Source organism: Otolemur garnettii, unplaced genomic scaffold, assembly GCF_000181295.1.
Source record: "Otolemur garnettii isolate 467f Iridium unplaced genomic scaffold, OtoGar3 scaffold00087, whole genome shotgun sequence".
NCBI classification, from domain to species: domain Eukaryota; kingdom Metazoa; phylum Chordata; class Mammalia; order Primates; family Galagidae; genus Otolemur; species Otolemur garnettii.
This window is the reverse complement of record NW_003852482.1, coordinates 3,845,930-3,866,136: the sequence shown is the minus strand read 5'-3', so window position 1 is coordinate 3,866,136 and position 20,207 is coordinate 3,845,930. Positions and strand designations below refer to the sequence as shown.

The 20,207-nt window shown below is 56.1% G+C and overlaps 1 protein-coding gene across 2 annotated transcripts in view; it reads right to left on the bottom strand.

Moving 5' to 3' along the window:
* Nucleotides 1–10,605: 10,605 nt before the first annotated feature.
* Nucleotides 10,606–20,207, bottom strand: part of COL5A1 (collagen type V alpha 1 chain) — a 179,024-nt gene continuing 169,422 nt past the window's right edge. For both annotated transcript variants that reach the window (XM_003794863.3, XM_012808312.2), the window contains exons 65-66: nt 17,400–17,633; nt 10,606–11,344 (exon numbers count right to left, since the gene is read on the bottom strand). In XM_003794863.3, the coding sequence (XP_003794911.1) occupies nt 11,198–11,344; nt 17,400–17,633 (381 nt within the window). In that variant the 3' untranslated portion in view covers nt 10,606–11,197. The remainder of the gene's footprint in view (nt 11,345–17,399; nt 17,634–20,207) is intronic.

Sequence of the window (20,207 nt, the reverse complement as noted above, 5' to 3'; positions counted from 1 at the left end):
CAGCGTGCAGGTGCCCTGGCGCCCCCTCCTGCAGAGGGTGGGATGTCAGCGTGCAGGTGCCCTGGTGCCCCCTCACTAATACTCTTTTTTTTCCCCTAGGCTATTGACATAATCTAAGACCTCTGTGCCTCCCATGACTACCCTCCACACCAAAATGCCAGGTCCACATTTCTAAAGTGAAGCCATGACTACAAGCATCTCCTGTCCTCAAGAGCCCCCTGCATGTCTGTCCATTTTTCCTAAACAAAGTATAAGCTCAGGAAGACATTCAAAGCTGCTATCTACATTCCAGGCTGTGCCTGATTTCCCGAATCATCTTTTGTTATCCATCTACCCTCTGGGTAAGCCAGGAAAGCCATGACCATCCACACACGACGCCTTCGTGTCCCTGCCTCCGTGACACTTCTCACGACACTCTCTCAGCTGTGATAGCCCCACACCCATTCATCGTAAACCACTCCTTCTCCAGTCACTTCACTTTTCTGAGTAACAATAACATCCTCCCACAGAATGTGATGACAGCTGCGGTGGAAGAAATCCCCATGTGAGGCCACCATCTCCTCCATCTGTGGTGCTGTCCACCAGGGTCTCAGGCAGGGAGGAAATAACACCTCCTGACACGTGATGGAGCAGGTGAGACTGGCTCTTGGTGCCGCCCAGCTGGACACACTGCTGACCTTTGCTCTGGAGCTGCCTTTGCACTTTCTCCCCTTTGCCAGGACCAGCTGTGCCCAACTTCCACTCTAAATAAAGGCTATGAAATTGATTTCTACCAAAGGGTCAGAACCCTGTTGTTCTGATAAGGAAACCCCTCTCAATCCTTTGAGAGAGCTGCATTTTAATGAGAGTCCCAGCTTTACACAGGAGGAATGTTTGCAATGGGGGACCCCAGGGGGTGTACTTTTGAGCCTTTGTGAAACTCAGCCTATGGGAAGGAGCTTGCTTTTTGTGTGAGCAGGCTGGGTTCAAAGCAAAAGTCTGGAAACCCAAACAACCCTGCATGTTTCAAGCAGCAGATGCAATACCCAGGCACTTTAGAAATAAAAATTCCTGGTGCCACTCTAGACCCACTAAATCGGGCCCCCACCAGGTAAGAGGGGCCTGAGAAGGGCGTTAGGGCTGCCCCCAGCTTGTCAGAACAAACTTTGCAGCAGGCTGAAGTGTGAGGACGTTGGCTAGCACTTTCTGGTGACGTCCAGCTCCTGCACCTGTGAGCCCCGGGGCCTTCCCCTACAGCAGGGAGAAGCAGCTCCCCCCACCATGATGGCCTCTCTGCTTTGACTCCAGCCCTCTCATCGCTTGACTGCAGAAGTCTGAAGCATGGAGCCCAGGTTCACACCCTCCATGAGCCTAGACACAGAGCCCTGAGGGACAGTCCCCTCTGCTCCAGCCAGTCAGCACCACAACTAAAGCCATGGGCCACCAGGACTCTTGCTTAAATTTTTCCCTGCCTCTGCCTCTCAGGAGCATGCAGGATGAGGGATGGTGGCTGATGCCCACTGGAACAGCCTTGATGGGGTTCTAGGCACAGCTCCAACAATTCCCACGCCTGTTGTGTTTCAGGCAAGCAAGACTCCAAGGGGGAGAGTCTGAGCCATGGGCCATGAGGCTAGCCTACCCTTAGGAGCACAGGGTGAAACCGTGCATTTCCCAAGCAGAGCTGAAGCCCAGCAGAATGGTGGGGTGGGGTGCAGGGGAGCTGGCATGGCCTTTGGGGCACCATAGCTGGGGCAGTTGGGAGGTTTTCTGGCTATCTCTGCAATCTCTGTGTAACTCCTCAGCCCCAGAATGCTGCTGGGGGGAAGAGTCTAGCATGCAGGTGGCTTCTCCTGAGCCAAGGGTGGATGGCAGGGTTAGAAAGGATGGATCTAATTCACCCTCCAGGCCTGAGTCAAACCGTCTCCCCCAGGGGTCTGTGTCCCCTTGATGGCCCTCTGGCACGGTGTGGCAGGGGGAAGCTCAGGCATTCACAGTAGATACCCGAGGGCCCCATTTCCAGCTATACATGGAATGTCAGCCACCTGGGGGCAGGCCCTGTGTGTCCTCTGTGTTCATATCCTTGTGGCATTTGCTGTGGATCAGGAGGGAGGCCAGGGCAAGGGAACTGACAGCAGGTGCCCTGGCCTAGCCCTGGCTGCCTTGGCTCTGGCATGGAATATGGGGCTCCGAGAGTGACCAGCTTGTCTCATTCTCTTTTCTGCCAGAACACAAGAGAGAGCGAGCCCCACAGGGCAGCAACAGGCGCCAGCCTTCCCAGGCTGAGGGCTGTCCTAGGACAAGCCTCCATGCAGACCTTCAGGGGCAGACACCACAGAAGCATTCCGAGGAGGGCATCCAGATGGCGTCATCTGTCCTTCTCCAGACCCCACCTTCTGTCAGAGGTGAGACCACACCTTCTCCTTAGAGCCCACCCTGCACTCTTGACCCCACTTGGAGCAGGCCTGTCTCAGCCTGGGGCTCCTGGCCTCACAGTGGCTCTCAGGGGAGTCCTGCCATGAGGACTTGAGGTCACCGTAGGCAGGGCTTTCTTCTCCCCACACAGGGTGCACCCCCATGGAGACTGCCCCACGGTTGGTGTTAGAGGCATAGTTCCCTGTGCCCCCAAATCCCTTGGCCAGCACGCCAGGAGCAGCACTGGTGTGATCCAAGGCTGATGATGCAGGGCTGTCCTGTGACAACTGTGCATGCCAGCAGGGTGGCTTTTCCTGAGCTGAGAGTGACAGCACAGGGCAGGAGGACAGAGTGCTTCCCACTCACCATTTCATGCGTGCCTACAATCTGTCGAATGCCAGCTCTCTGTTTTCTGAGTAGGGAACCAGGCAGCCATTCATCACAATTCTGACTTGTCCCCGTGCACAAAATGTTAAGAAACACATTTCAGTTCTCGGGCCCAGTGAGCGGCAGGTCTTACGGTGGCAGACAGACCTGCCAGTGGCCCCCTGGGCCCCACGCCCTGCATTCTCCCTCTTGTGAGGTCGCCTTCCTTTGAATGTGGGCTGGACATAGCAATGTGCTTCCCACCCACAGAGCAAAGGGGAGGGACGTCCCTTCTCAGACTGGGCGATGCAGGCTATGCTTCCATCTTGCCAGCAGACTTTCCTCCCGCTGGTTATGATACAGCCAGTTGTCAGGCTGGAGACGCCCATATGGCAGGGAGCTGAAGGTGACCCCCAGTCACCCACCCACCAAGTCCTGAGGCCTTAGCCCCACAGTGCTCAGGGACCCAAGACCTGCTGGCCACTGTGGGAATGAGGGAGACTTTCCATGGCTGAGTGTCTGGATGAAACCCCAGCTCTGGCTTGCAACTCTGAGGCAGAGACCCAGCTAACATGTTCCCAGATAGATTTCCGACCCTCAAAAGCTGCACGATGACATACACGTGTGTGCTGTTTTGAGCCTCTCCATCTGGGGATGATTTGCTGCAGCAGTAATAATGCAGACACCGAGGTGGCAGTGCCTCTCCGTGGCCGGTCTCCCATCCTTAGGAAGAGTCCTAGCCCCCGAGGAGCTCTCAGTCTAGCAGTTTCCAGTTTCAAGATGAATTTGAGCAAGTCCCAAAGGGCAGCGAGATTTTTGCACTGTTGAACATGTCAGTTCTCAGCATGTCTGGGAGTCAGACTTCTCCCAAACCTACGTGATTTCCACTTGTCAAGTTGGAAAAAGAAAGCAGGAAGTGTCTGTGCAGGATGTTAAAGTATTTCCTCGTGGGACGTTCCTGGAAAGTCGTATTTTTCCGGCTGAGGCACAAAAACAGACCCCAGTGACTAAGAGAGTCTACTGGGTCGTCCCAGCCCAACTTGACTTGAGCGAAAGCAGCCTACCCATCCTTCCCAGCTTGTCCCACATGCACCAGGAGTTGAAGAGGGGAGGCCTGGCCCCCTCTGCACCTGTCAGCCTCTGTAGGCTGATGGGTTCTGGCAACAGTTTACAGAACTGGAGTGGTGTCACCCCAGGCCTCAGAATCTGTTGGAGACCTGGCTAAGCTGCCCCCTGAGCCTTGTGCATCTGGGGGACTCCTTTAGTGCAGTAATGTCCCCCTCCCACCACGGCACTCAGGATGGGCTTCCTGGGGCCGGGAATGAAGTACGGCAATCCTGCCTTCCCAACTTGGGGCTGACCTCTCAGAAGAAACCTGACAAACATCGGGACTCCCATGTCTCATTCCTCAATTCTAAGTAGACACAACACTGGACGTCCTTGCCACCCCTTTTGCCTGAATCTTTGGATTGTATTCTGTCCTCTGTTGAAATTATCCTCAGGATAAAATCTCCTTTGTGAGACTGTCGCATCAGAATGAATGACCCCCTCTGTGCTCTAGATGGGTTTGTTATATTAGAAATACAGGAGGGCCTCTTCAAGGTGACCCCCCCCAAGGGACTGTCCCAGGCTGGCCAACACAGGGAAGTGGTCAGCATAAGGAAGCAGGCCTGCTGTACTGACATGTACATGGAGTGTATGGTGGGTTCTGTGAGAATTAGGCCACATAAGGAGGTGGTCAGTGCCAGAAGGTGGTCAGCTATGGGCGTTCTGCCATGTATGAATGTGACTACGGCATTTACCTGTTAGTTTTATATTATATGTATATAAAATATATGCTTGTGTTTTATGTGTGTCTGTAAAATATATCTAGACACACATGTTATGTGAACGTGCCTATAACTATTCAATGTGACTCCTCAACTCCCCATTTGTCAATTTTTAGCATTTGAATTTGTTGCAGCTTTTGGTTCAACCTACTCTGGGCCCTGAGAGGTGGCGCAGCCTGTGGAAGTGCGAGTGGCTGGGGACGGCCATGGCGTTATCTCTGTGTAGCTGAAGAGAAGCGGGTCCCCAGCACAGCTGCTCACAGGGAACTTCGGGGTGGGGTGCAGGACCCCCAGGTCTGGCTCAGGCGTTCTAGGGTGGACATAGATTGTGTGTTCTTCCGGGCATCCAGGTCAGGGACCCTCTGCTCGTGACTTCAGCACTGTCACCAGGAGAATCAGGAAACCCAGGGCACAGCCCTTCAGCGCCCACGCTGAGCCTCTTCCCTCCCCTTCTCCTGTCCTCCAAGCTACTCCCTAAGTAGACCCTCAGTATTCCCATCGCTCATCTCTGCTCTGTGTCCCCTCAACCCTGCCTGCACAGAGGAGCCTGAGGAAGTGCAGGGAGGGCCACATCACAGCTCTGACACCCGTTGGGGCTTCTCCTCTCCAGGAGTGAAAGCTGGGAGCTTCCCTGCGGCCACCAAGCCCAGATTCCCGCCCCCTGCCCTGAAGCTTTCTCTGCCGCTTCTCTGCTCAGGCCACACCAGCCTCCTTTTCTCCTCGAACTGCTGGCACAGTCTGCATCCAGCTGCCCTGCTGTCCCCTTGTCCTGGGATGCCCCTTCTGCCCAGGGCCACAGAGACCTCTCCACCCTTCCTGCAGGTCTCCAGGCAGAGGGAAGCTTCAGAGGCCCTGGTCACCTCAGGAACATTCCAACCACTGTCCTACGCGTACACACACCACACCAGGTGCACACACACGCCTTCTCTCCCCTCCATGCTCTCCTCAGCACCTCCGCCTGGGCACACCATACCTGGCTCTGTGGTCTTGGTCTCCCCTTGACCCCTGGAGTGTCAGCTTCCTGCAGACAGTTCTTCCTCTGCTGCCCCCGCCCAGCACACAGAGGCCTCACTGAGCTGCCACTGAGTACATGAATGAATGAATATGTGGTGGGAGAGCTGTGTGGGGGACCGAGGGGGCAGACTGGGGGCCATGCTCCCTCCCTCCAGGGTTCTTTCCAAGAGCTGGCACCGCTGCCTCCACTCCTAAGAAATCACACGGCTCTCCCCCAGTGGTGGCCAGCCCTCCTGGTCGCTGCCACCCTCCCCGTGACAGAAATCAGCGGATCTGAGCTATGCTGGGCCCCAGCCAGGCAGGTGTCCCCTTTCCCCATCTACGCAGGTGTCCAGCCTGTGGTCCCAATGGAAGTAGCTACTTGAGGTAGCTGGGACCAGCCTCAGCAATTAGAGGCCATAGGCCCTAGTGGACCCAGAGGTTCCTTTGCCCCAGGCTTGGAGCCCAGAGCCCAGCTCTGTAGGGATGAGGCCTCCTGACAAAGCCCCCACCCCTGTCCCTGCCAAGCCGGTGCTCACACAATCCTCTCCCACCTTCTTCCTCTCAACCATCCAAAGGACTCTTAGCACAGGACACTAGTGCTAAGACAAAGGGGCTAAGGGACGTCTTTTCCAATACTGGAGGTTTGATTAATTTCACCTTCAATGGTGAACAATGACCTGTTTTCTCTTTTGTGGGAACAAATGCTTTCCTGATTCAACAAAGACCAACTCGGCCCTCTGTGACAGCTGAAAACAAAACGGCCTACTGGGCCCTCTGGGAAGGCTGACAATGAAGAGACATCTGTCACCCCTCCTGTCTGGCTCCACACAGAATCTCACCTGGGCACTGGCACCATCACTTTCTGCAGGTGATGGGAGGGCTGCCTTGTCTGAGTGAGGGCCAGGTGTCCTGTCTCCAAAAGCCCACTCAGGTCCTGTGAGCCCCTGCTGATGCGTCACTGGGGACTGGTTGGTGGGGTACAGGGCAATGAGGGCTCTGCCCAAGTCCAGAGGCTCTGCTCACGTTCCCGAGGACACCCACACGTGAGCACACACCCAGTGCCAGGCACAGTGCTGAGCCCTCCAATCCAGCCTGCAGGCAGCTGCTCAGCCAGGGTTCAGGGATCGAGCTCTGTAAGACCCTCTAGGGTCTCCCCACCGGGGGCGTCATGCAAGAGCGTATGACCTTAGTCACTACCCTCCTCTTCTCCCCTTTGGCCAGCCCTCTTGAAAGGCTGAGTTCATGGTGCTTTCCTCAGGTAGAGAGGAAGGTGCATTGTAACCCAGGATGAGAGCCACTTTGTCCCCAGGGCTCTCCGTGCTTAGCCTCAGCCCATCCTGGAGCTTGGCCCAGGAAGAGCGGGTCCTTGGGATTGAGGCCTCTGCCTGAGTGGTGGCATCAAAGTGCAGATCACGTGTGTGAGCCTGCTTGCTGCCCCTGCCGGCTCCTCTCTCCACCCTGGGGGAGCCTCCCCTACCCACACCAGCGGCACTCCATGACGGTGCAGCCCCCTGGGGGGCTGAGTTTGCTGGCCACATGCCTCTTGTGAGGATTCTGAGGGTCACTGTATGTCTGGCCACTGATTTCCCCACATCTGCTGGAGGCTGTGTCTGCAGGACATCTCTCAGGAACTTGACCGGCCCCTCAGCCGTGTGATTCCAGCTGCTCCGCACACTAATGTCTGTGCTACGGCACCTCAGCCGTGTGATTCCAGCTGCTCCGCACACTGATGTCTGTGCCATGGCACCTCTGGCCTCGTCTTGACTGTCTCCTTGACCCACCTGCCGGTCTCTACCCCTCTGGACTCAGCTGCAGGGATCTCAGACCCATCAGGCTTTGATGCCTGTCAGTGTCCACCTCCTGAGCCACTCTCTCAGTTCAGACAGGTGTATTAGATGCCACCTTCATCCACTCCGAGACCTCAAGGTACGGACGTGTTGTCCAAATTCACAGTGGCTGAGTTTTAACCAGCATTTGTTCCTCAGAGCATGTCTCAGTTTGATCTTTAGAATGGTGATGTTGGGAGCAGTTGCTTCCTCCAACCCCGCAAATCCTCACTTTGTGAACTATTTCCTTCCACTGCCGGGTGGGTCTTCCCAGAGCTTATCTCTGCACGGTGCCAAGTCCATCCGGGAGCAGCCGCCAGCCCTGTGGCTGTGCTTCTAGCCTCTTCCTTAGAGCTGCAAGTTCCTGGTTAGCAATCTGCCTTCCACCTACTGCAGTTACCAAACGGCAGTTTTACAGGATGCTCTGCCTCCCATGTATCAGGGCTCCACAGTCATCCGTCCCCTGATGATAGGCCCCACATCCAGCACCTGACCCAGGCAGTGCTGCAGGCCTCCCTCCTGCTGTGATGTGAAAGTAATCCCTTCCAGTGGTGACTCTTACGTGGTTTGGAATCACCAGGTCAGAGGGTCTTGAACTTGTGTCAGTCACCTGGAAGCCTTGTTAAAGCGCAGATTACCAGGCTTCCTCCCAAGACGCCCAACTCTTCAGGTCCAGGTGAGGCTTGGGCATCTGTGTGCCTAACAGGTGGCTCGTGCTTTGAGAACCTCTGGTCTAGGTTAAGTGGTGGTAAAAGCCCCCAGCGGCATGGGCTTCAGACAACAGGCTCCCCCTCTCATGCTACAAGTCCATCCTGGCTGGCCTGGGCCTCACTCAGGGCACCTGTGGGCGGTGCAGCTGCTCCATGGAACGTGGCAGGTGACACGCAGGGATGGGCTGATCCTTCAGACTGGAAGTCACAGGTGTGTGTCACCTGTGCGCAAGGTCATTGGCTGAGTTGAGCCTCATGTGCCTCCTCCCCCAGCCACGAGGGACTGACCCTGTATATGGCTGACCCAGGTTGGAAAGTGCCCATACCCTGTGGCCTGGGCACCCAGCCCCCAGCAGCCTTCGTGGCCTGGCTCCTGGTTGAGTTCTAACTTGCTCCCAGGGGAAGACAGCTGTCCATGGCCAGCCTCGACCACTTCTGAGGGAAGAGCTTCCCCCGAGGATGGCCGAGGCAGCTCCGTGGTTCCTCTTTCTGTGCCCACCATCACTGAGAGCTCCTAGCGTCCTGGGACTGTGAGCATTAAACATGGGCTTAGTGCGGGAGCAGGGCTGGGCCACACTTAAGAAGACAGACAGTCACATCTGTTCACGGTGGAAACAGGAAACTCGATTTATTGAAAAAACTATTACAATTATTCCTCTGTTAACAAGGTTTAAAATATTTTGAAATACCCTTTCCTGTGGCATGACAGTTAAAACTCATGACATGTCTGTTGTATTTTCAGGAAATGGACGGGGTGTCACTTGACATATTTGAGCCTAATGTCCTAGAATCTTCATCGTAAGTTTTCTGCTGACCATTTTTCCTTTTCACCAATATGTGTCCAATTATATATATATCGGGAGGAAAAAATAAAATTACGCCAAAAGAATTTCTGCAAATATAAGAAGTAATTTTATTGCAATATACCGTAGCTAAGGTGGTCTGGGGAGGACGGGACACGTTTTGAACTTCGATACGAATTACAACAACTTTGAAGGGACCAACAGGGGAAGAAAATGACAGAATGAAAAACAAATCAGATGGGTGAGAAATCCAAACAGAATCACATGACCTAGACAAACCCACAGGGCATCACATGAAATCCTCAGATATGGCTTTTCTTTTAAAGAGATGAAGGTCATTGGCACATGCTGGCATCCTGGGCTCCAGAGACTCTCCCAGCCAGACTTTTCTTTGGCAAGAGCAAGGCTTATTTTCCAGGGAAATTCGGAAAATCCATGTTGGTGATGCGTTGTTACTCCCGGGTTGCTTTGATGGCCTAGGCTGGAATCACATTCCAGCAAGGCGGGGGGGTGGACAGCACCAGAGCTGGGCTCCCAGGGGCCCAGACTACGTTTCCCATGGTGGGGGGAAAGGGCACGAGGGCAACTTTTCACAGTAGGGGGCTCACCTTTCCCAGCTGCCCCTGCACGTCCTCCTGCCCACAGAAGGAAGCCCCTCGCCTTAATGGCTGGGAGAAGGTTCCCAGAGGGCAGTGAAACCCACCGTGTCCGGGACATTTGCGGATGGAAATTCCAATTGCTAACATGGGAAAGGTGAGCGGTTGGCAGCCCTGGAGAGACTCACAGAGTTCATTGCACATTTCTCTGTCTGCCAAGGCTACAGTGAAGGCAGCCCGGCTGAGACAGCGTGTGGGACAACCCAGCAGCTTCCATTCTGTTCTTGGAACAAACACAGAAATTAGCACCTGAAACATTCGGCAACCGAACACAATCTGCTATGGTTACACCATGCACAATGCAGGAAGAGTCTTTTTATTTTGTGTGTGTGTTTTCAGATCATCACAGGCCCCAGGAGTGGACTCAACATAATTGGAGACCGTGAGAACCAGCGCTTGGCTCCTGTGCCCGGTGGGAAGGAGGGTGACCTGCCTTTATTGCAAAGTCCTTGGCTAAATCTCAGACTGTGGAGGCGTAACCAGGATGAGGAAAGCAGGGAGAATGAGGCACAGCCAGGTACCCCAGTGTTGCCTTCAAGGAGATCTTAAAACAGATAGCACCACAAAAGAGAAGTGTAAAAATTCAGCACCAGTTTTCACTTAATTATCATCTATAGAAAATGTGGTTTCCCTGCCCTGGATATTCTCCCATCAGGCTATGCAGGAAGAAAAATGGAAGAAGGAAGCAATCAAATGTAATTTAAGCCTGTGTTTTCATCTAAGTGCACGAAGAAAAGGCAAAGTTTCAAATTCTTTTTTCCTCCCCATTAAAAAAAAAAACCCTAGAGCTAATGGTACAATTATCTCAAAGGGGTGCTGGGACCTGCTTTGCCGCCGCAGCGTGAGGTCCTGCTGCCGGGGCACACTCCAATTTATTGCACGTTCTTGACGGGGCAGGGACGGGAGACTCCCCACTTGTAATCGGAACCGGGCTGTCAGCCAGCGCTGGTGCCTCGCCCCCTCCGCCCGTCCCTCCGGTGGGATGGAGGCTGTTTCCGTGCGTGACTGAACGCCAGGCACATGTAACATTTATAACAATACAATACAAATATTTACTTAGAACTCACAAAAACATAAGCACCTTTAATCCATTGGAAAGGCACGTGTGGAATGACATTTGGCCTCGAAATGGATAGTGTTGAGGGTTGTTAAAAACAGAGGCTTTGGTGATGGTGGGTGACCTTTACGTGGCTTGCCTCAGAATACTTTTGAAGGTCAGGGGAAATACACATCTTCAAGTTGAATTTAAAAACAAAAAAGTGACATCCAAACACTGCGGCCCCACCCCCACCCCCTGCAAACTATTGAGGAACGGGACAGTGGGGAGCTCGGGAGCCAGGGTGTGGCCCCGGCCCTCCGTGTGGCGTGGACAGACCTGGGCGTGGCCCGAGGCTGTGATGCAGCTAGGTCATGTGATTCAGCTCCGGGGAGGGGTGCGGCTCTTCCCTCTGTTCTCTTGGGGCTTGGGGTCCAGCACCGCGTGGTCCGAGGCACGGATGAAGTCAGGTGGGAGGGGAGCAAGAAACCTTCACTGTCCAGGATCGGAGCGTGCTCAGGACACTCACGAACGACGTGCTGAGGTCACGAGGTTGCGCGTGGAAGACCTGGGCTCGGCGGCTCCTAGCCCAGGAAGCAAGCCGGGCCCACCTCAAATCCAAATTTCTGTGACGCTTCACCGAAGTCATTGAACATGATGTCTACGATGGGCACTTGCTCCACTTTGGGGGTGTCGATCTCCAGCACAGTCTTCTGATAGCCCTTTTTGGTCTGGGAGAGGGGGAGACAGGTGGACGGCGGTTAGGAACTGTGGGGCCTCCTGGGGTTTGCCCCTCGCCCATCACCCCGATCTGGCTCCAAAACCCTGAAGGGTGTCCTGCCTCCATGCCTTGACCCCCAGGCAGGCAGGATTCACCTTCGGGTAAGTGTTGGTGGGAACGTGGCTAGCCAAGTCATGTGGTGATCCCCACAATTGCCCTAGGAGTCCTCATGGGCAACAGAGAGGTACCCCAACTCTTGCACAGCTGGGAGGCACAGGGCAGGGTCTTGGCCCATCCAGCTCTTCCTGCCCTACCCCCTGGGCACCTCATGGCAGCATGTTCTGCTTCAAGGCACCTGCTACAGACAGGTGGGGCCACCACAGAACCAAAATGACAGGCTTGTGCTTGGAAGCGAAGGATTTCAAAATACCACCAACAGAGCCCTAGGCCAAGCGTGGGGCCCCATGATCCCTCATCACACTGGGAGGCTGGCCCTGCCCTGGGCACTCGGCAGGCTGGGTCGCTAAGAAGAAAGAAGATTCTTCATGTTCACAAGTGTAGGACGAGGCGGAGACCTCACACAGAGGGGTCCAGAGTATGGGTAAACTGAGGCACACAGTGACAGGGACAGAGCACCAAATGAGAGGCCTACAGGACACGTTGGCTCCCACTGCTTTCTCAGACCAGAGCAACCCCATGGGACAGGATGGAAGACCGGGAGAGGCCTCCTCCCTCTCAAGCCACATCTCCCAGGGAACAAAGATGTAAAATTATCTGGTCCCCAAAGCCATCCAAACTCAATTCTGAGCCTTTAGGACACTCATGAATGAGACTGAACTGGCCCTGTCGTCCCGTCAGCTTGTCCTCAGACAAGCGTGCCTTATCCACACAGGACACTGCCTGCCAACATGTGCTGGACAGGTGGCTTTAGCTGCCCTGGACAGAGACAAGATGCAAAACTCCGGCTAGATCTGGGCCCAGTAAGGGTCTCAGAAGAAGCTGTCAGAGGGAGGAGCAGGATGGAACCAGCAAGTGTCTCCAGGAAACACCAGGCAGAGGGTCCTAGCACAGACCCCAAGGCTAGAAACCTCAACATCAGTTCTGCCTCTGCTGCTGTTCACCCACCTGGCTGAGGAGGAAGGCAGGGTCTCGCAGGGATGCACCCCCCATTGCTGTGGCCTTGTGTTTGTGTCCCCCAAGGTGATGGTGTTAGGAGGTGGGACCTCTGGGAGGTGATTAGGTCATGATTATGAGGGTGCAGCCCTGGCAGGTAGGATGAAGGCCTTTGTGAAAGAGGCCTTCTCTCTGCACCACAGCCAGACCCTGCCCTCAAACTTCCAGCCTCCAGAACTGTCAGAAGTGAACGTCTGTGATTTATAAGCTACAGAGTCTGTGGTTATTTGCCACGGCCGCCCACATGGACCTGACCCCAGGCAAGAACTAAGACACTCCTGGAAACTGAGTGAAATGACAAATACCTGTTTTGTTTTGTTTTTTAAGCTTATAAATATTGAGGACCAATTTTTTACAAGCAATAGATAACCAACATATTCTTTGTGACTCAGTTTCCTCAGCTTGGGGATGCCACCTTAATGGAGGAGGCAGGAGGATGAAACGCATCTCATCTGCTCTGCCTGCCTGCCTGCCTGGCACCAGCTCTCAGAGTCTCGACGTCACCTGCGAATTCTATTGACCTCTCCCCCAGACCTGGTCCTTCCTGAGCCCCTGCCTGGGTAAAGACACTCCTGGGTTGGGCCGGAACTACTTCAGAGTAGTTGGGTTAGAGTTGGGTTAGAGCAGCAGCAAGAACATGGGTTCTCCAGGGAGCTGGCAGCCTGGTTGGCTCGGCCCCCTCACCAGAGATGTCGAGTCAGAGGGTCTTGCGTAGGATCAGGAATCTGTGTTTTGGAAAGTGTCTTAGACAGTTCTGATGCATGTGGCTCACAACTAGCCCTAGAGAGACTCTGTCTCAAAGGATATCATCATAGGGCACGTCAGGCATGATGACAGATCCAAACCACCCTGAGTGTCAGGGGCAGCCCAGGCACTGTGGCCTCGAGCCTGCTTGGAGGGTGGTCACAGCCCTCCATTCCCAGGGAGAAGGACAGCAGGGGCCAGCTGCAGCTGTGCAGCTGCTGGGAAGGAGAGGGCAGGACACATCCAAGACGCAAGGCCACCATGCCCTCTAGTCCTGGGAGGACACTTAGCTCCTTGCCCAGCAGTCCAGCCAGCAGAGAGGGGCCAGAGACCACCTCTACCTATCTCAGCACCCAGCCTCTGGCCTCTGCTCCCCAGCTCGGTCTGACCTGGCCTTCCCGGGGCTGCGTGTGGGGAGGCAGAGCTGCCACAGGAAGCCAAGTGACCTTGGTGAAAGGGCAGCAAGCCAGTGAGTGGACCAGAGGTCAGGGCCTGGCCCTCCTTATCCCCTGCCCTAGGAGGGTGAGCAAACAGGCTTCCTTGGTGGCAGCAGCAGCCTCTCCCACCCAGGGGAGATGTGCCGAGCTGGCAGTGACTGCACGGCATCAAGAAGGCTCCTCTGCTCCAATGACCATGGTGCTTAGAGGGGACGTATCTAATACCTGCCACCATGCAGCCCCGCTATTCCAGAGGCATAAATCACCACTATGGGCTAGCAACAACCCCCAGAGGTCACACAAAGCTGCACAAACCCCAGGATTTATGTGGTGTGGCTCCTGGCCCTCTTGCGGATGATTCATGCCTCTCCACAGGGCCGGCCCGGCAGCCCCGCCGATCAGGCTGCCCAGCCAAATGGTGCCCGCAATGGACTCCCAATTCCTTAAAGTATCCATCACTAAAGTATGGATCCAGGAGGTCCCCAGGGGCCGAGGGAGGCATTCCTAGGAGCCCCATAATTAAATGACAGACACTTAGAGGCCGGGTGGGCAGAGGGCCCGCGAGTCCAGCCTGGCTTCGCTGAGTGCGGCTCCCCATGGATGCCCCTGCCCCACCTCCACACCTCTGCCAGTGCCTTTCCTTCCAGCTTACAGAGACCCTTCACTCCCATACCAGCTTCTCGGGACACCACAGGTGAGACCCAGAGGCCAGGTACTCAGGTCCTTAGCAGGGGAAGCCCTCTGAGACCCCTTCAGACCTCTGACCGTTCTTTGTTCAGAGCTGCGGTTCTACTTGGGGGGGGTAGGGGTGGATTTTGCCCCTAAAAGACACTAGGCAACGTCTGGAGACAATTGGGCAGGCAGCTGCTGCTGGCATCTGTGGGCAGGGGCTACTGCTGGCATCTGGGGGCAGGGGCTGCTGCTGGCATCTGTGGGCAGGGGCTGCTGCTGGCATCTGGGGGCAGGGGCTGCTGCTGGCATCTGTGGGCAGGGGCTGCTACTGGTATCTAGGGGCAGGGACTGTGGCTGGTATCTAGTGGGAAGAGGTCAGGGTTGCTGGTAAACATCCTACAAGGCACAGGACAGCCCCACATATCAGAGAATTGCCTGGATTTGAATGTGAAGACTGCTGAGGTTGGGAAACGCTGCCCTAGAACTAGACTTCCTCTGCCTGACTTGGGGAGCAAAGCTAGGCAATGATGGGGGCAGTTACGGACAAGCGGACTTTATCTCAGCTCCCAGAAGAGCTTCCTAGTACTGAGACTTTGCAGCCAAGGCCTGGGCTATCTCAGGAGGTGGTGAGATCCCTATCAGTGGAGGCATTCAAGGGGCAGCTATGCCCGGAAGGGGATTCTTCATGTGGGAAGAATGCTGAAATGGGAGTTGGGAGCCTCGGCTCTGCCATACCCAAAGGACCTGGGGTAAGTCCATACACCTCTCTGGGGCTCTGCACCTATAAACTAAAGCGAAAGATCAGGGGTTCTCATTCAGAAGTGGGCATGTTTCCAGTGGCATCTGGCACACAGAGGCTGGAGACACCAGTGGCCACACAGCCTCAATGCCAGCCGCACACCCACCTCACCAGGTGATGCTGGGCCCAAGGAAGGAGCTGTCTGCCGTGGGATCAAAAAGACCCAAGCAGGACCCAGTCCCAGGATGCAGGCAGGGCCTGGAGGGCAGGTTCTGGGTCAGACAGTGTCGCTAAGAACTTCTGGGACTTCCTAGTTTTGCTGTTGGAATGATTAGGGGTGGGAGCTTCAAGAGAAACTGAGATGAAAGAAGCTGAATCTTTCAGGAAGTTCTTAAGAGCGATGGGAACCTATCTGAGCCAGCTCAGGGGGCTGGAGGCCTGGTCACCCTCTAGCTTCCAAGGTTCTTCATAAGATGGATCTTTCCATTGCCTTCCAGGGAACATTATCCTCTTCTAGAAAGCCATTTTATTCCTTTATCAGGTGACACACACTGGGCCAACCAGAGTATTTCCCTTTTTGCCAAGGAAGCCAAGAAGCTCAAAGCCAAATTGGGTGCTCTCTCTGCTCAGGCCCTGCCTCTCCTCTCTAGGTTCCTGGTTTCTTGTCACCTCCTTATTTACTCCCTTGCACTTGGGAATCCACGTTGTCTAGAAATCGTCACAGGAGCTGGGTCTCATCTGGGGCTTGTGGTGGGTTGGATAAAATTCTGAACTCTTTTAGGCATGATGTGCTCCCCAGAAGCTGTGAGGCAGGTGCTGCTGCTGTCCTCATTTGAGGAAGGTAGGCCTCATCTGGACTCAGGAAGCAGCCTGGGGCATGTGTCAGCACAGGGACAGGTGCTGGAGGTAAGATCCCCTAGTGTTTGGGACCCCCCTTTCCTCAGGGAACTGGGTCCCTCGACCTCACACAGGGATGAGTTCTGCACACACCACAACCAGACCCCCAAGTGCTGACTCAGATGAATCCTTGAGGGCTGCATGGCAGAGGGAGGCCAAGCCCTGGAGTGCAGATGCTCCTGCTGACTGGGCTTCCCCACCTGTCTAGAGTACAGCTATACACCTGGGAGCAGTCCTTGGGGGTGGTCAGAGCTAATCCCAGGGGTGAGGGGGAAAGGAGCAGAACACCTCAGGGCTGAGGGCCAGGTGTTCCCTGTGGCTGGGCAGGGAGGAGTCAGGACTGGAGCCTGGATCCTCCTGGCACCAGTCCTGCTCTCAGGAGCTCTAGGCAGGCCTGCCCTGAGTCTGCACCACCTCTCGCACTTCCCCAGGCCCAGTGTTGCTCACAGAACTACTCCATGATGCTCTGTGGGTACGAAAGAGCTACTGGTTTGGAGAGAGGCCAGCCGGCTGGCCCTGAACACAGAGGGAGATGGACGTGGTGGAGCCATGCTCACCTCAGTCCCCGTGGGAGCTGGCCTGGGGTGCTGTGCCTCTCAAGAACAAGTGGAGTGAGAATGGGGACTGGTGTCAGAAAGAGACCCACCTCCAGCCTCTCAAAGGTCACACAAAGGGGACACGTCCAAGGATTCCCACAGGCCTGGGCACATTTCCAGGACACAAGGGCACATCCTAGATCTGTGCAATGGCCCGGGGCAGAGAGCAGCCTGGGCAGCCTCCACAGAGCCTCCGCAGGGGTAAGCCCGGTCACTCTGGACAGAGAGCAGGACTGGCACGCAGAGGTGCCCAGAGAGGGCGGGGAGGTGGGGCGTGGACACTGGCACCAGCCCCGACTGGCCGCATGGGCCGAGCGAGCCTCTCTCCCTGTTGGCTTTGGCTCCCCTGCCTTCAGGCAGAGCCGCCCTCCCCGGGGGAAACCGTGTGTGCCGGGTATCAGGAGAGCGGGTGACCGCAACCACAGTGGGTGCTGCCAGCACTCTCAGGGTCTACAGGGCCTCTCCAGAATGGCCCTGGTCTCAGGAGCAAACCCAGTCTTAGTCCCGGCCCCTCCCAGAAAAAAGCTGCTAAGGAGAGGGAGGTCCCAAGTTTGAGACAGTGAGGAAGCCAGGCCCCGAGAGTTTCCTGCTAGGTCACAGATTTCCTTCCTAACCCACAGCACTATGGAAGGTTCCAGAAATGCTGGTCTGGGATTCTAAGTCTTCCAACAACCCCGGGGCTGCCAGGGGGCAAGGCATCTCCCAGGCCCTCCCTGCCCCTCCAGCAGGCGCTCCACAGCCTGTGCTGGGTAAGCAGTGGGCCCCACGAGGCCTGGGCACGTGGCCTCCCCGTGGTGGGCCACTCACCGCGCAGCCGTCCACCAGGGCGCGGATGTAGGGGCTGTTGTCGTACGACATCTCCTCATCGTTGGAGCCCAGGAAGCGGATGGCCTTGTCATAGCTGCCTGTGGCTGCGTCCTGCCAGGCCACCGACTGGTAGCAGTTATAGGTGAGGTTCTGGTGGGCAGAGGCACTCAGCAGCCGCAGGAAGGTCATCTGCACCACGCCCACAGGGTTGCCCTCGGCGTCCACATAGGAGAGCTGTGCGGAAGGGGAGGGGTCAGTGGGGCAGGGACACCACACAGGGCAGCAAAGCCCCATGTGCACACTGCCCTGGGCTTCACCTGTGCCCCGTCTCCTGGAGGACACTGACTGGAAACCCCCTGCACCCACAGACCCCTGAGCCAGCATACTGCAGCTGTCTTGGCTCCCAGGAGCAAAGTGAACCACGTCTCATTTCCTTCAGGGTCTTAAATAATCCACCTGTTCCTCTAGGCCCAGTGACCCCTGCTTATCCTGTAGGGTTCATGCCCATGGTGCCTCTTTCAGGAAGCCCACAAGGGTTAGAAGCTCCTGCACTTGCTCCAGGGCAGCCCTGCCACACCCTGGCCTGTCATACCGTCATGTCTTCCCTACCAGGCTGAAAGCTCAGGGAGGACGGGATGGTGGGTCCCAGCACCCTCTGCCAGCTGCCCAGCGGAGAGAGGTTTGCTGCTCTGTGAACTGCGGCCATGGTCTCCTGGGCCAGCACCCCCTGCAGTACCCACAATAGCCGTGCTTCCTGTACGTCTACCCACAGACCTCTCCCCTGTGCCACCCGATGCTCCTCCCAGATGGCACTCTGGGCTCTGCTGGGTTTGTATGTGTTGAATTAATGGAGACCATTCTCAAAGATGTCTTGCATTAAGACGGGCCTCTCATCTCTGAAGCCTGCACACTCAGCACCCTAACCACTGGGCCGGGTGCCCTGAAGCTGTAGGCCAGGCTCGACTCCCCAGTAATGCATGAAACAGGATTAGGATGGAGTCTCTGGGACCCTGCCTGAGTTGGACCATACTTCTCCCTGCTCCCTGGCAGCCCTGTGCCCTCCTTCTGCCCCTGAGTCTCCGCAGGGCTCTTCCCTGCCACCACTACTGTCTTTAGAGTCACACCCCAGACAGCCACTCCCAGGCCTCCTCTATGCTTCCTGTAGACCCTCTGGCCTGATCCCCTAGACCCCCAAATCCTCCAGCCAGCCCTGACTCCTGTGTTGAGGGTCCCAGTGCCCCATGTGTCCCTGTAGCTGGACCGTGAGCCCGAGTGGAGAGAGCCAGGTATGTCCCGTTGCTGTGCCCCATGACCAGTGAATGAAGTGCTCCTGAGATTACGAGAACAAAGGAAGGTCCACTGCTGGTACCCGGGATGGGCAAGGGAGCACCTTCTGAGTGCTGGTAGCTCCCGAGCTTGCCAGGGAGCCATGAGAAGCTAGAGCTAGGAGGGCCTGAGGCCTCGGGGGGCCCTGGGGCCAACTGGGACAAGACCTTCAGCCTCTAGGCAGCAAGGCTGGCCTAAGGAGGGCAGGCTGTGATGATGGCTGAAGGCACAGGGATTACAGGACATCGTCTAACACAGCTGCCTCCAGGGCTGGCCTCCCAGGGCAGTGAGCAGGTCTGAGGCCAGGGGCTGCATTGGCTGCCTGGCTGTGCTGAAGGGGCCACAGGGGACTCTGGGGACGTGACTCCTGCTGAGAGTCACCCCAACTACAGCAAGTCTAGGGGAGGCACCAGGGAAAGGTGGCGTGCTGCCTCTCAAGTGGCTTCCCCTGCGTCATCAGCTGGGTACCCGCACTGGGCCATCCAGCTTGACTGGGGCTGGTGCAGGGCGACCTGAGAGATGAGTCTCAAGTTTTGTATCTTTTTTGCAACCTCCAGCTTCCTGAAACACTCAATAGTGCCAGGGATGAGGACACTTCTTAGCCCCCAAAATGAGGCCTGTGCCTCTCTCCCCCCCAGGCGGGCCCCCAAAGCCCCCTCTGTGGGGAAGCCCTGGCTGAGTTGTCTGCTCCTGTCTGTAGCATCAGGGACTGGAGCAGACAAACACCAGCATCCGAGACCAGCTGTTCCCACATCGGGGCAGCTGCCGCCTCAATACTGTTCTTCTTCAGACCCTGTCCCCAAAAGACCTGCATTGAACATGAAAAGAATTGAAATCAATATTGTCGCAAAGCCCGTGGGTCCAGGCAGTGGGGAGAAGGGCGGCAAGTACACTTCGTAGCCTGCTTTTTAAATAAATGTAACAAGGCAGGCCCAGAAGGGAAGAGCCAAGTCCAGGGAGACCACTCACTCCCAGCAGGGCTATGGGAACACACTGGATCCCCAAACCATCAGCAACTCCACAGTCATGGTTATGGGAAGGTAACCTCGGGTGGACCTTGAGGAGGAAAGCTGAATACCAACCGGCAGTTTGGGCCTGCGGAGCTCCTTCTGGGAGGAGACATGACTGACCCGAGGAGGCATGCTGCGGGGCATGCTGCGGGGCAGGGTATGACTGCCCTGGCCAAGAAGGACCTGAAGCCCCAGCACCCACCAGCCACGTGGGAGCCCAGAGTTGCAGGGTGCGACTGCGCCCTCCTGCGGGAGGGGTCCCTGTAGCGTTATGTGAATGTGGCATGTGTGGCCGCCCTGCCCTGCCCAGGCCTGGTCTTTGAGGAGGGGCCGCGACCGCCATCCGTCTCAGAGTTAGAGACGAGGGCGTGGGAAGACCCCAATGTTGGCAGGTATTTTCCCAGGATCAGCCCTGAATGTCCACCACTGTCTGAGACACAATCGTCAGAGGGCCACTCACTGGGCTGATAGT